The sequence below is a fragment of the Lipotes vexillifer genome, unplaced genomic scaffold (genome assembly GCF_000442215.2).
Source record: "Lipotes vexillifer unplaced genomic scaffold, Lipotes_vexillifer_v1.1 scaffold236, whole genome shotgun sequence".
Classification (NCBI taxonomy): Eukaryota; Metazoa; Chordata; class Mammalia; order Artiodactyla; family Lipotidae; genus Lipotes; species Lipotes vexillifer.
In genome coordinates, this window is record NW_006773295.1 from 182155 (window position 1) to 197468 (window position 15314).

Consider the following 15314-nt stretch of genomic DNA (forward strand, 5'->3'; position numbering starts at 1 on the left):
TTTGCGGTACGTGGGCCTCTCACTGTTGTGGCCTCTCCCGCTGCAGAGCACAGGCTCTGGATGTGCAGGCTCAGCCGCCATGGCTCAGCGACCCAGCCGCTCCGTGGCATGTGGGATCTTCCCGGACCGGGGCATGAACCCATGTCCCCTGCATCAGCAGGCAGACTCTCAACCACTGCGCCAGCAGGGAAGCCCCTGGGTAAGCGCTTTTCTTTTTTAATATGAGGTTTTTTTAAAATTTTATTTATTTAATTTATTTATTTTTGGCTGCGTTGGATCTTCGTTGCTGCACACAGGCTTTCTCTAGTTGCGGCGAGCAGGGGCTACTCTTCATTGCTGTGTGAGGGCTTCTCATTGTGGTGGCTTCTCTTGTTGTGGAGCACAGGCTCTAGGTGAGTGGGCTTCAGTAGTTGTGATACGTGGGCTCGGTAGCTGTGGCTCACAGGCTCCAGAGCGCAGGCTCAGTAGTTGTAGCTCACGGGCTCTAGAGCGCAGGCTCAGTAGTTGTGGCGTGTGGGCTTAGTTGCTCCGTGGCGTGTGGGATCTTCCTGGACCAGGGCTCGAACCTGTGTCCCCTGCATTGGCAGGTGGATTCTTAACCACTGTGCCACCAGGGAAGCCCTAAGGTAAGCACTATTTTTAAACTCCACTTTCAGATAAGAAAACTGAGCTTCAGAGACATCTATGACCTGGCCCTGGTCTGTTGTCTAAAAGGCTTTGAAATCTTTGATTTGCCAGCACATCAAGAGCAGGTCCACATTTTAGAATAGGACTCATGTTAATTAAGATTACTACATCCAGGGACTGACTGAAAAAAATAGCTCTTCCGTGGTGACTCATGGCTTATGTTTTTAAACCTGAGCTTTACCTCCACAAAACCAATATATCAGCTCCTATATTTGTCCTCATGTAGTGCAATGGTTTGTCCTGTTAAATTTCGGTTTGAGACTCCCTATTATATGGTATTCACTGTATCAGATATACCATAGAGCTATGCAACACAAAACACAAAATTTCAAAGTAAAACCGCAAACAATATTGTCACTACTTCTCAATTAAAAGGACAGACTTCAATCAAGAAAATAAATACATTATTCATGGGTGATAAACAAAGCAATGTGATATTGGGTTAACAACAACTTTGACAGTCTTAACATACTTGCTTTTTAAAATCTGCAAGAAACAAATGTACCAGCTGAATGCAGTTGAACAAATTCATTATAGGATTAACAGTTTTCTGACCCACTTACTAAAAAAAGCTGAATCACTCAATTGAGACCCAGGGGAAATGCAGATTATACCTTTGCCATACTTGGTTTTTCTTCAATTAAATTACATTCTGTAACCAGTTTTTGAGTCCTTGCCATCTTCTTTTAATTGGGTGATTTCATTTGGCTTCTTGAATATAAGCCTTTGCAAATTCTTGATTTTTGTAAATGCAAATGTATAATAAAACATGCATCCAGCTTTTTTCTATGCAGTTATTTTCCAAACCCATCAGGGAGGCCTGCTTCTCTCCCTAATCCTTTCCTTTATTAGATTGGGGGTGGATGGGTGGAGTGAGCTGTCAGGAAGAGAAGTCCAATGCTCTTTGCTTACAGATGGGAACTGAGGAAGATGGGGTTAATGGTCACTCCACCTGTAGTCACCCTGGCTCAGTAAAAGAGAGGCGCTTCCATTCCCGCAGGCATGGAGCCACTGTGAGCTGTTTCCTATCGCCAGGCCTTGACTAATGCTTTTCCAACTACAGAGAATAACCTTTCTCCTCCTGTCAAGTATTCTAGCCCTTCTCTTCCATCCAGTGTAGCTTCCTTTAAGGAGGTTTCTTCCAGATGAGGAAACTCTTTTCACTTTCAAGCCCATTGGTATAATTCCTGACCAACATCTCATCAACAACTCACTCTTAGAATTGCTATGTTTATACTGATTATATGCTTGTCTTATTTCCCTGGACAGGCCAAATGTCCTCGGCCATAGCCAGATCAAAGGGCATGATTGTGTGATTCTCCCTCTTTTTTCTGGCTTTCTTGTTTCTGGCAATAGCACCATCATTCTGTTTCCCAGGTTAGAACCTCAGAGGCATCTCTGCATCCTTCTTTTTCCTCATTTCCACTCCCTAATCTCCAGTCAGTCTCCAAATCCTAGCAATTCTTTCTTTTCAGCCTCTCTGACATCTTTTCCCCATTTCCATCATTCCTTTCATCTAGACTCTTCCAGCAGCATCATAACTGGCCTCCCTGATTCCCAACTCCCACCGTGAGCTCATCCTTAACACCAGTGCCAGATGATTCTCCTCCCTGAACTACAGCTTTATTCAGATCACTTCACGATTTTAAAATCTCCAGTGGCCCCCCATTGTCTTCAGCTCAGCATTCAAAGCTGCATAGGTGTAGCTTTGGTGGAAAGACCACAGGTTTTATAAGCAATCTGATCTCTGTTCTAATACCAACTCTGCCCTTCACTAGTTGCAGGATTTGGGGCAAGACCCTGACCCTCTCAGAACCTGTTTCCACATCTATAAAATGGGGGTAATAATACCCAAGTGGAAAGATTATTGTAAGTTTTAAGCAAGACAATGTAAGCCAATCCTTTGGCCACCCATAGTTGGCACTCAATAAATGGCATCTTTCCTTCTTCTGGGAGCCAATGCCAACCTATCTTTACCTTTACAACTTTATTCTTCTTCCTTAGCTGTTCTCCAAACACAACTTCCTGCCCCGGGGTCTTTGGAGAAGCTGTTCTCTCTACTTGCCTTGCCTTCCATCTCTGCCCATATAATTCCCTATGTCCTTTAAGGGCCACAGTCATGAAGTGTTCCTTGATCAGTTTTGTCAAATATTGTCAGTGGCCAAGCGGGGAGGTAAGAGTGTGTTGCCGCTGACATTGTTTAGAATTGCCAGCTCATAGTGATAATAGAAAGCACACAGACTTTTAGTTTTATGCTACTGTATCTAATAATATCTCCCTTCTCTGAATTCCAAAAAATGCAAAGCATCATTTATAAGGTATTTAATATACTGTTTAATATAATTCAATACTGGTTATTATTACAGTTATTTCTATTCACGTTTTCTATCCATTATTAAACTGTAAACTTTTTGAGGGCAAGTATCATAACATATAAATCCTTGTTTCTCCTACATAACAGCTTCTATGCAATAAATGTTCTGGATAAATGAAGAGGTTAATATCAACCATACAGACCAAGTTAAAATGTAACACATCTGGCATTCTGAGATCAAGGTGGCTTTTTTGGGCTGCACTGAGCGGCTTGTGGGATCTTAGTTCCCCAGCCGGGGATCAAACCCGTGCCCTTGGCTGTGAAAGTGTGGAGTCCTAACCACTGGGCCGCCAGGGAATTCCCAAGGTGGCTTTTTTTAACGTCTTATTGTGTGAGAACTGACTCTGTGCTAGGCAATGTGCTAAGTGCTTTACATACATCATTCATTATAAAAATGTATCAAGTTCCTACTCTATCCTAAGCACTGTGCTAGGCCTTAAGAAGAAATTAGTGAACAAAATTGTTTACTTATACAATGCCTGGTGGTCAGAGAGGTTAACTAACTTACCCAGGGTTATTCAGCTAGTAACTGGGGGAGCCTCAGTTGGAAACTGGGTCTTACCCTAGCAACCATGTTCTTAACCACTATATTATATTTCCTCTGGTGTGAGCTATAGAGAAGCCATAGGAGACTGGTGATTGCCCAGTGTGACCACACTCTCTTACACAAGCAATGATGGAATCATTCTCGAGGATAGGGATTTCTATTTTCATAAATCCTAAAGGGCTTTTATAATGTTAATACCAAACCCATACCAACTTCTGATGGTTACTTAATAAATACTTACTGGACAACTGCCTTGATAACTTATATAATCCAGTGGACTTCTTCATGACTTGGGAATTTCAAAATTCACTGTAAAAAATTAATCCCCAATAAAAGCTTATTTCTCCCAGTGACTGTCAAGTATAAATTAAATTACCAATATTAACTGGTGCATTATTCCACCTGTCTTCCCAGAACACTTAACTTGCCTACATATACACCTCAGACACAAACAAAACTACATTCTGCAGAACAGGCAATTAAACCTTGACTCTTCAGATAATGATGTTTCCTCTTATCACAGAAAGGCACCAAGAAGCCCATCTAGGCTTTTTACTAAGAGCAAGAAGGGTAGTAGTAGCAGTGATAACACAAACTATGAAAAATAGATTAAAGGCATTTTGCCTATCCATCAGCAAAAGTTTTCAGTTGTCCTGGCAACTGGATGATATACCACTTCTACAATCAGTTTACTCTGAAAATGACAAAGAAAAATAAAGAGAAAGTGGGGGGGAGGGGAATTCACTTAAGAAACAGTGTTATTATGAGCAGTATCAATAGGTATAAATAACTTGCCAGCCAACAGATTAAATCAGAATGTGATGCAGGAAGAATAAGACATAACAAATATTTGGCAAATTCTTGAAATGAAATAAAACTAGGAAGTGTCTAGGGGCTTCCCTGGTGGCGCAGTGGTTGAGAGTCCGCCTGCCGATGCAGGGGACACGGGTTCGAGCCCCGGTCCGGGAAGATCCCACATGCCGCGGAGCGGCTGGGCCCGTGAGCCATGGCCGCTGAGCCTGCGCGTCCGGAGCCTGTGCTCCGCAACAGGAGAGGCCACAACAGTAAGACGCCCGCGTACCGCCAAAAAAAAAGAGAAAACTAGGAAGTGTCTAAAAATAGCTTCAGATGAAAGATATATGTACAAAACACATCAGTAGTGTGTTTAGGGCCAAGATCATTGAAAAGAAGTAGGAAAATGTAAGCACAGAAAATTGAATCACAAATCTTTCTATATTTGGGCATTGGAAGACCCGAAAATACCCAACTCTTGAGCATAAAGCAGTTGTTTTCTGGTGAGTTTGAGCAGTGGAGGCTGCCAAATCACTAGAAGAGAGAGGGAATGTAGGGAGCAATTTAGTCAATGTTGGGAGCGATTCAGCCCAAAACAGCCCAAAACAGAAGGGTTTTGTTGTTGTTGTTCTTTATTTGTTTGTTTGCCTAAGTGGTATGGCTCTATTGTGAGCTGGTTTCCAGATGCGAATTCTTAAGAGCAACCAAAGGCACCCTTGGGCTCACATCACAGCCTCTCTTGTGTATAACCCATTTATATATTTATATATTTCTCAGGCAACAAATCCCATGGTCAGATTGTTGTTTTAGATCAGGATTTCTCAACCTCGGTGCTACTGGCCTTTAGGGACAGATAATTCTTGTTGTTGGGGGTGGATGGTGCTGTCTTATGCATTGCAGAGTGTTTAGCAGCATCTCTGGCCTCTATCCACTAGATGCCAATAGCGACCCCCATCCCCAGTTGTGAAAACCAAAAATGTCTCCAGATACTGACCAATGTCCCCAGGGGGCAAAATCACCCCCAGTTGAGAACCACTGGTTTAGAGGATGCAGAGATGATCATCCAGCCCAACCCTGTACCATACGGATGAGGAAACCAAAGCCCAAACACACTGAATTCCTTTCTCAAATGTACACAGCTGGTTAAACGCAGATCTAATCCAGGAGCCTCGGGTCATCACTCTCGGTAACTGCACTATATGCCAGCTTTAGTCATTTGCATACCACCGTCATGATTTTGCTCTACCCAATGACACATTATTATTTATATTGAGTTGACTATTTTTTAACTTGATAAATTTATTTTAAAAGGAAATGGAGGGGCTTCCCTAGTGACACAGTGGTTGATAATACGCCTGCCCAATGCAGGGGACACGGGTTCGAGCCCTGGTCTGGGAAGATCCCACATGCCGCGGAGCAGCTAAGCCCATGCGCCACAACTACTGACCCCGTGCTCTGGAGCCTGCAAGCCACAACTACTGAGCCCGCATGCCTAGAGCCTGTGCTCCACAACAAGAGAAGCCAGCACAATGAGAAGCCCGCGCACTGCAGCAAAGAGTAGCCCCCGCTTGCCGCAACTAGAGAAAGCCTGCACACAGCAACGAAGACCCAACACAGCCAAAAATAAGTAAATAAAATAAATTTATTTTAAAAAAAAGGAAATGGGGAACTATATTCAATACCTTGTAATAGCCTATAGTGGAAAAGAACCTGAAAAAGAATACATATATAACTGAATCACTTTGCTGTACACCAGAAAACTAACACAACATTGTAAATCAACTATACTTCAATTAAAAAAAAAAACGGAAACAGGCACATAAAGGAAAAGAAGTCAGACATAAAAGATATGAAAGATCACGGTGTCAGAGGGAGAAACCTGTGCTTTTTTTTTTTTTTTTTTAAGTCCTCGCAGCTTGTAGGATCTTAGTTCCCCAACCAGGTATCAAACCCGGGCCCCTGCAGTGGAAGCTTGGAGTCCTAACCATTGGACGGCCAGGGAATTCTCCGTGCTCAGTTATTTTATGTATTTATTTATCAAGCACCCACACTGTGCCTACCATGTGCCAGGCACCATTTTAAGTGCTGTACATACATGAAATCTTTTTATCTTAATAACAACCTAAAAGTAAAAGGGAAAAGGGAGTGTGGGGTGGGGTTGAGGGGACCCTGAGAGGATGAAGGGAAAGGTGGGAGGGGCTGCCAAGGTGAGAACCTAGAGATGGGAGGGGCTGGGAAGGAGTCCCAGCAGGGCATGCTGGGGCACCGTGATGGGTAGCAGAGAAAGCACACTCCTACACCAGGCAAGGCAGGGTATCTGCTAAAGACTGACGCTACTGAGCATCAGCCACTGAAGTTAATGTTTTTCCCTTAAAAATCAAGTTGAGAATCAGTAGAGGTACACACACCACACTTTGCAAAATGTTGAGTCAATTCATCTCCAAAAAATATAAAAAGCTTTTGGGTAACATTTTAGGAATTTTTGAGACTTTTATGTTCCCACGACTAGTTCATAAGTAAAATATAAAACTTAAAAAAATGCACACACACTTAAAATTGCTGAATGAAAATACCAAGTGTAGAACTGCTTTATCACGTTTTGCCAGCTCCTCATGTTTCTTCCACACTTAACTTTTCAAAAGCAAATTTTCTGGAATATGTTTTGTCTTTTACATTTTCCAGTTTTTGCAGATCAGGATGCTAATAAAAATAAACAATTTGAGGAAATTCGATGAGTGTTATCATATTTGGAAATATCAGGGTTTCTAAAAATTAAAAAAAATTTCATGTTTTACTCTTAGTGATGTGACAGCACTTATGTGGAAATCCATCCATTGCATGTTAAGATGGGTCATACCTAAGTTCACCAAAATATCCAGGTACCAAAAGCAACTGAAGCACTGAAGCAAATATATTATAAAGGAATATAAAAATGGAATATTTATATATAAAAAATATAAAATATTTTTATATTTATATAAAATATAAAAATGGAATATAAAAATGAAAATGTGAGGCTTAGTAACTAAGAGCAAACACTTTAGAGTTAGACAGCATCATAGTATCACGTCCTAGTATATACTAGTGTTATATACCAACATTATAGGGTCATTGTGGGGATTAAATGAGATGTCATAAAGGATTTAAGGAATTAAATGCTAAATATATTCTAGCCACTATTATTATAGTATGAAACAGAATAAACTAAATAATAAGCTTCTTAGAAGTTGGAGGGTTTTTATATCTTTGCTTTGATGAGTTTTGAATCCTGCCACTAATTTCCATGTGGGGGGAGGTACTTGTTCATTCTTCTTAGCTTAGGGTTGACCTGTCTCGAATGGCTTTAAATCAGCAGTTTTCGAAGTATGGTTCATCAGCTCCTCAGGTCCCAAAGAGCCTTTCAGAGGGTCAAGGAAGGAAGCACTATTTTCATAATAATTGCAATGATAGTAATTCTAATTTTATTAATAAGAGTAAAACTAATTTCATAATCTCATATTTTATTTCATAATTTCATGTTAGTAGACATAATACTAATTGTCTAATACTATTTTTAGTTTTCACTGTGTTGACATTGGCATTGGTAATGCAAAAGGAATAGCGGGTAAGTAACTCTACTGATACCTTAGCATGATTCATGACAGTGGTACCAAAGCGAGTTATTCTTCACTACTATGTGCTCACAAGAAGAAGAAGAAAACTAATTTCATTGTAAAATGTGCCTGATGAAGCAGTACTTTTATTAAATCCCAATGCTTGAGTACACATCTTTTTAATATTCCATGTGATTAAATGGAAAGTACCGATAAAGCATTTCTGCTGCATACCTAAGTATGTTGTTGTCTTGAGATAAAGCCCTTGTACCATCATTTGAGTTAGGGGTTGAGCTAGTCACGTTTTTCATGGAACACCGTTTTTACTTGAATGAATGACAGACAGACTTTGGTATTCAGATTTGGGTATTTGGCAGATATTTACTCAAAAATGAATGTACAAAAAAAAAAAAAGAATGTACCACCCTTTCTGGCAGTGACAACCTCCCCAAGAGAACGTGCCTCTCGCAAAGGATCCCCTTCATCCCTCTCCAGAGAAGAGGAAACACAAGAAGAAGCACCTGGTGCAAAGCCCCAATTCCTATTACATGGATGTGAAATACCCAGGATGCTATAAAATCACAACCATCTTTAGCCATGCACAAACAGTAGTTTTTTGTGTTGGCTGCTTTACTGTCCTCTGCCAGCCTACAGGAGGAATAGTAAGGCTTACAGAAGGATGCTCCTTTAGACGGAAGCAGCACTAAAAGCATCCTGAATCAAAATGAATGGGAAACCATCCCAATAAACACATTTTGGATTTAAAAAAAAAAAAAGTCTGTCACTTCAAGGAAAACAATAGACACTATGGTTACCAATGATAAAACTGGAGCTTTCCAGTAGAGATAAGAATTTTGGAAAACTCATACACACCTCAGTGAGCTTGATAGCTTGCCAATACATAAAGACCTTTCTGATGAGATCAGTGGTTATATTAAAGAATGGTATTTTAAAATATATATAGTATAATGACATGTGACAATATTTGGAAGATCTGCATAACTCAGTGAACAAATATTTTCCCAATGACTGATACATACTTTTAAAGAATCAATCACACATGGGTAAAAGATCCATTCAAAGTGAAAGGTAGATCAGTAGATTTCCTTGATGTGGTTTTAGATTCCACCTTGCAACTAACCTTTAAGAAACTATCACTTGTCGAGTTTTGGTGTATTATCAAAGAAAAATACCTTCAACAATCAGAAAAGACTATTAAAATATTCCTCCTTTTCCCAATTGCATCTTTGTGAGACCAGATTCTCTCCATATATTTCAACCAAAACAAAACATCACCACATTGAATGGAGAGGCAGATATAAAAGTCCATTTTCTACTGTTAAGCCAAACATTAAAGAGATTTACAAAAATGAAAAACAATGCCTTTCCTCTTGCTCATTTTTTTTTGGAGGGGAATATATTTTTTTCATTAAATACATGTTAAGATTTAACAGGTTTCAGTATTTAAAATAAAAATTAAAAATTTTTGTTTTAATTTTTAATACAGTAAGTATCAATATCTAAACCTATATAAACTAAAGTTTTTTTGATATCTTTGATGATTTTTAAGAGTGTAAAGAGGTTCTGAGACCAAAAAGTATAAGAATCACTATTCTAAATTCTCCAAACTTGGGCTGGTCTCCTTTGACTATTCACAAGAAGATAGTACTTAGGGCCAAACCTGTAGTAGAAAATGATCACTTCCTAGTCAGGTTAGGCAGAGGAACATTGTGAAGAAGGATCCTCAGAAATTAGAGTTAGCATTGTAATAGTTCATCCTCACAGTAACAGGCAAGTCTAATAGAGTAGGACCATCGAGTTCAAGGAAGGCAAGAAAAAGACCTTTAGGGAAAGACAGGCTGCAAGTCTGCATCAGGAAAAATAAATAGCTGAAACAAACGACTTTGGATTAGGAATTCTGTTTGCTCTTGATATGTGTGTCCCTAATCTATTTATAGGAGTAACTTCTCCTTTCCTGATCAAAAAAGACAAAAGGGATTCTTCAGTTGGGTCTCACCATGGGCCCACAATTTCTGCTCAAGAAGGCATAATAAAAAGTGTGAGAACAATGCATTGTTGGAATGGTACCATGGTCAACTTTCAAAATTTAGCTCTAAGATTGATGTGGGAACCCCTCTATGGTGTGTCTCCTTTTCAGTCAACAAGAGAACAAAGTCAGCCCTGAGGCTCAGGAACTTTAGGATTCTGACCTTCAGCCTGAGGGTAGAAGGTGATGTATATACCTGAGTATTGTTTAGGCTCTGAATTTAATAAGGACAAAAAGCCGTGAGAAACCATTTGACTCATTTCAGCCGCTCAGTGTCCTGAAATATTCCATCTTACTGTGATGAAAAGAATCAAAATATGATCTAACTCAAAAATGGGTTGTTGTCCAAGAGGAAAGGCAATAGTGACCAATTCTAGCTTCAGATGGGATTGTTTCTGAAAATAGAAGACAGAGCATTACCAATGAGGCCAAAGCAAGAACTGACTGGAATCACCCAGTAGGTTCTTCAGTCCTTGGTTTGATCATTGCAGGAAGCTTTCCTGATAGCACCTTGGATATCGACAAAGGCCATCTTGATCACAAATTACTATTTACCTTCCTCAACACTTATATGTGAGGAAAGTAAAGAATAACGATATATATGTGAACCCTGGAGTCAGCCTGTCTGGATCTAATCCTGTATCTCTCAAGGCCTCAATTTCCTTCTCTGTAAAATGAGAAGAGTGATAGTACTGACTTTTAAGATTCTTGAGAGGATTACCTAAGATAATGCGTATAAAGCACTTAACACAAGACATGGCACATACTCAGCGCCTAATAAACGGAAGTTATCATGGAGCGTCTTTGCTTCGTATTTCCATCTGTGAGCAGTTTTTTCCGTTGTTTCTCAACATAACCCCTTTCTTTCGGGGCTGCTGATCTCTGAGTCATCTGGTCCCTTATATCCCTGAGTCATCATCATTGAGATGCTGGGTTTCTGAAGTCATCCCTTCTACTGCTCTCTAGGGCTCCCTCTCTTGACTGCTTAGCTCTCACGGGGGCTCAGACCCACAAACCGTGGCTGCGAGTCTCTGTCGGGCTTGGCCACCCGTCTTGGAGAAATGTCCTCAGTCCCCTTGGTGATCACCTAAGACTGAGACTCATTGGACCCAGAGAAACGCCCCAGCACAGAAGCGGGAGTGAGGCCGGGGGTGGGGCCGTCCCCTGAGGTGAGAACAAGGCTAGGGGCGAGGCCGCGCTCGGAGGTGCGCGCGAGGCCACACCCCGAGGTGAGCATGCTGGGGGCGGAGCCACACCTCGTGGACGTAAGGCCGGGGGCGTGGCCGCGTCGGGGAACCGCCCGGACAGTTAGGGATGCGCCAGCTGTCTCCACGGGCTGCGCGCGCAGCCGCTGCCGGGCGTGAGGCAGCGCACGGGTTAAGGCCGTCGGCGCCACCTGGGCGCCGCTGAGGAGACCCACGAGCCGGCGAATCGCAAGCAGGCGCGGCGAACAGGTGCCCGTGCGCGTCAGGCGCCGGCAAGGGGCGGGGAGAGGGGGCGCGGCCGGAAGCCCCGGGCGGGGTGCGGCCGTCCGGGTGAACTGGAGGAGCTGAGGCAGTCAGGAAGGAGCTCGCCGGGCTGCGCGGCGTGCGATGTGGAGCCGCTGCCTCGGCCCCTGCAGCAGCCGCTGTCGCCGCCGCTGCTGCTGGGGCTGCCGCCGAGCCGAGGGACATGGAGCGCGGCTGCAGAGAGCGGCCACCGGCAGCAGCAGCAGCGAGCGTCGCAGCGACAGCGGAGCGCCGCCCGCCCCGTGAGGCGCTGCCCGGCCGGCGGCGGCAGCGGGAGCAGCAGCAACAGGGTGGTTGAAAAGCCGGCGGCGGCGTTCCTACTCGCAACCGCCCCTCCCGCTTCGCCTCCCCTCAGTCTTCGCTTTCTCAGCCTTCACGTTGCCACCCTGTCCTCCTCCCCAGCGCTCGCGGAGCAGCTGAGCCCGGGAGCGGGGGAAGGGGGCGCGTGCCGCCGGCGCGGGGGAGGGGCGGGGCGGCGCGCGTCGCGCCCAGGGCTCTCGGAGACCCGGGGGGCGCGTGCCGCGGCGTGAGGAGAGGCGCGGGGCGGTGCGACGGGGCCCCTCCCCCTTGCAGCCTGGCGCGCGCCGGCCGGGCCGCACCGCTGCGGGCTGCGCGCGCGCGGGCCATGTCCGCCTTTTGCCTGGGCTTGGCTGGCCGCGCTTCAGCACCCGCCGAGCCGGACAGCGCCTGCTGCATGGAGCTGCCCGCCGCGGACGCAGTCGGGAATCCAGCCGCAGCCGCCGCCGCCGCCCTTGTTTCCTTCCCCGGGGGCCCCGGGGAGCTGGAACTGGCGTTAGAGGAGGAGCTGGCGCTGCTGGCGGCCGGGGAACTGCCGTCCGACCCCGGAGAGCATCCTCAGGCCGAGCCCGGCCCTCCAGCCGAGGGGGCCGAACTGCAGCCGCCCCCCGCCCAGGATCCCGAGCTGCTGTCGGTGATCCGGCAGAAGGAGAAGGATCTGGTCTTGGCGGCCCGACTGGGCAAAGCACTGCTCGAGAGGAACCAGGACATGAGCCGGCAGTACGAGCAGATGCACAAGGAGCTGACAGATAAGCTGGAGGTGAGGACGTCCCTCCTGGGATGGGTGGGAAGCGGGGGGTGGGGGGGAGCCCAGGCACCCGCCTGCCGGCCCTCGGTAGCTTCGGGAGCCACTCACCCACCCCACCCCATCCCACCTCTTTCTTGCTCATCCTCCCTCACAGAAAACCACCTGGAAGCGGGGTAGCATGGAGGGTTTTGGATTATCAGACGAGGGCACTCATTGAACCCACCTGGCTTTCCCACCCTACTCACAGCAAACGGGTTTATGCACGGCTCCAAACACTGTGGTCCGTTCTGTATACGTACTGTACACAGCATCTAAAATGGAGTTTACAGTATGACATTTATTTATACAGCACTGAGGTGATGTCCACACACAGAGAAATTAGAAAGTCGCGAAGCATTTAAAATATGCTCCATGTTTTCAGAGAAGTAGTTAATCGCTAATCAGGGTGTTAGCCTAAAGCGTTTCAGCTTTGGAGTTAAGGCCTCCAGATGCCCTTGTCTTAACTTCCCGGCAGCTCAGAGTTGTGGGAAACAAGTGCCCCTAAAGGAGCTTTATATAGCCTTCACATAGTTAAGGATTAGGAAGTATGGTTCCATTGCAGAAATCAGGTGAGCCTGGACTCCGCATGTGACCACTGGTTGTGGATTTGATTTGGACCTCAGTATTTATATGTATTTAAACAGTACTTTTCTGTTTCTGTTCTGGGTCTCACACATGTAATTGGTTCGCCAAATGCAACCTGTGAGAACCATACAACTTAAACCATTGTTATAAATACCCCTTAAAGTATCTGTAAGATTTCTGCCACTTCCCTGGACCAAAGTCTTTTGCAGCTATGCCTGTTTGTTTTCTTGACCTTAACTAGAAAAGGGCCTTGAAAGTGGTACAGGTTGCCACCATTTATAAAAATTAGATTTTTTTTTTTAAAGTGGGGGTAGGGGAGGTGCATCATGGCAGTGGGGATGAGGTTATCCTTTTCTGCCTGTGCATTTACTGTTGTTACCCAGTTTGGTTGCAACCAGTTCTTTTTATTATTAGTTAGAAGAGAATAGTACAGCCCTGAAAGAGGTCCATATCACTGCTGCGGGTCAGACAGTCAGAATGTAGATTCAGAAACTTTTCTATAATAAGAAGTGTGTCTGTATTCCAACGACATATCAAAAGTAAATCAGGGAAGAAAAAAAGGAAACCACTGTAACCCTGTAGTTCAGTTGGCCTCTTAACTAGGTCTGCCAGTCGATGAACTCCTGAGATACCTCTCTGAAAAGTGGTTTGTGAAACCTATAGGTAGACTGCCAAAAAGCAGCCCAGTGAATTGAATTGTTTAATTTTCACTTGAAGTAGAGGTCTAGGAATAAAAGGGTGTCTTTTTTTTTTAAGAGATTTGATTACAGGCTCTATATACAAGTACTACTGCAGAGATTTATGCTTGTGATTTGAAATTCCTTCAGTGAGGAACTTGATTAAAGAGACAGCTAACTTGAAAGGAACATCATATCAGTCAGTTTGATTAGTGATAGATTTCAGGGTAATCCTGAGTGTGCAGTTATACACATCCTGGTTTCCATTTGGAACCTTTATACATGTCTTCAACAAAGGAAGAAGATATTCAAATTCTGTAACAAGAAAGGTTCTATTGTAAAAGAATAAATTACGTTTGACTTTTTGCTGTTGACTTGACAGACAGTAATAAAATAGTTTAAAACTCTTATTAAACTTCTAAAAAATCTTCACTCCTCTCAGGTCAGCATATGAACTCTAGTGTTAAAAGTTTATTTTTAATTTCTGGAAGTTGATTTCACAACAGTATGAATGTACTTAGCACTACTAAACCAACAGTACACTTAAAAATGGTTAATATGGTAAATTCTATGTTATGTATGCCTTACCACAATTTGAAAAATAACATTTTTAAAAAGTAAAATATTGATCACTAATCAATATTAATGAGTGATGAAGGGGTTCAGTTATACAGTTTCTTCTAGGTATATCTGAAAATTATCATTAAAAGTTTTTGTTTTTTTTTTAAAAAGTACACTTAAAATTATCAAGGTATTGTTAGTTTCTTGTTAATTCTTTTAGTATTAATATGAGTGACAAATCTCATTATAACAGGGGACTGTTTCATTTGATAACTGCAAGTGACTTTCCCCTTGCAAATTACACCTGTAAGTATATTTTTTTAGCAGCTTAGATTTTAGAATGTCTGCTTGAACAAATTCTTTCTAAAATTTAATACAATCACTCTGCTAGATTTTCAATTAAATTCAACATTTAGGAGTAGAGAACCAGCCATTACTTTAAAAAACATTTGTAATTTTCTACAAACTATCAGACAGTGGGGTCAAACACATTTTCTCATGGGTTAGTTTGAAAGATAAACACGAGTGAACTCTGAGAGAATGTTGGTTTGACTATTAAATAATGAGACTGGTTTTGTTTTAGTCCCATCTGCTTACTTACTACCTCAAAATTGGCACCTTTCTAATTTCAGAACCAAGTCATTTTCAAGATCTTTTCTACTTATTCATTAGCTATTATTGAATACCTCTCCAGTTCTGTGCGCCAAACCCAAGATTGTGTTTTGTCATTTAAAACGTAAAGGACTTGATCTTACACTGCTCTCTCATTAAAGGCACACTCTTTAAAGTCTTTAAAGGTTAACATAGAAGTTTTTTAGTTAGGCATCTCTTAAAGATGAATGAAGATTCAATTTAATTT

The 15314-nt window shown here is 43.1% G+C and overlaps 1 protein-coding gene across 1 annotated transcript in view; it reads left to right on the forward strand.

Moving 5' to 3' along the window:
* Positions 1-12173: 12173 nt before the first annotated feature.
* Positions 12174-15314, forward strand: part of BICDL1 (BICD family like cargo adaptor 1) — a 102389-nt gene continuing 99248 nt past the window's right edge. The window contains exon 1 of the mRNA XM_007448172.1: positions 12174-12605. Coding sequence (XP_007448234.1) covers positions 12174-12605 — 432 coding nt within the window. The remainder of the gene's footprint in view (positions 12606-15314) is intronic.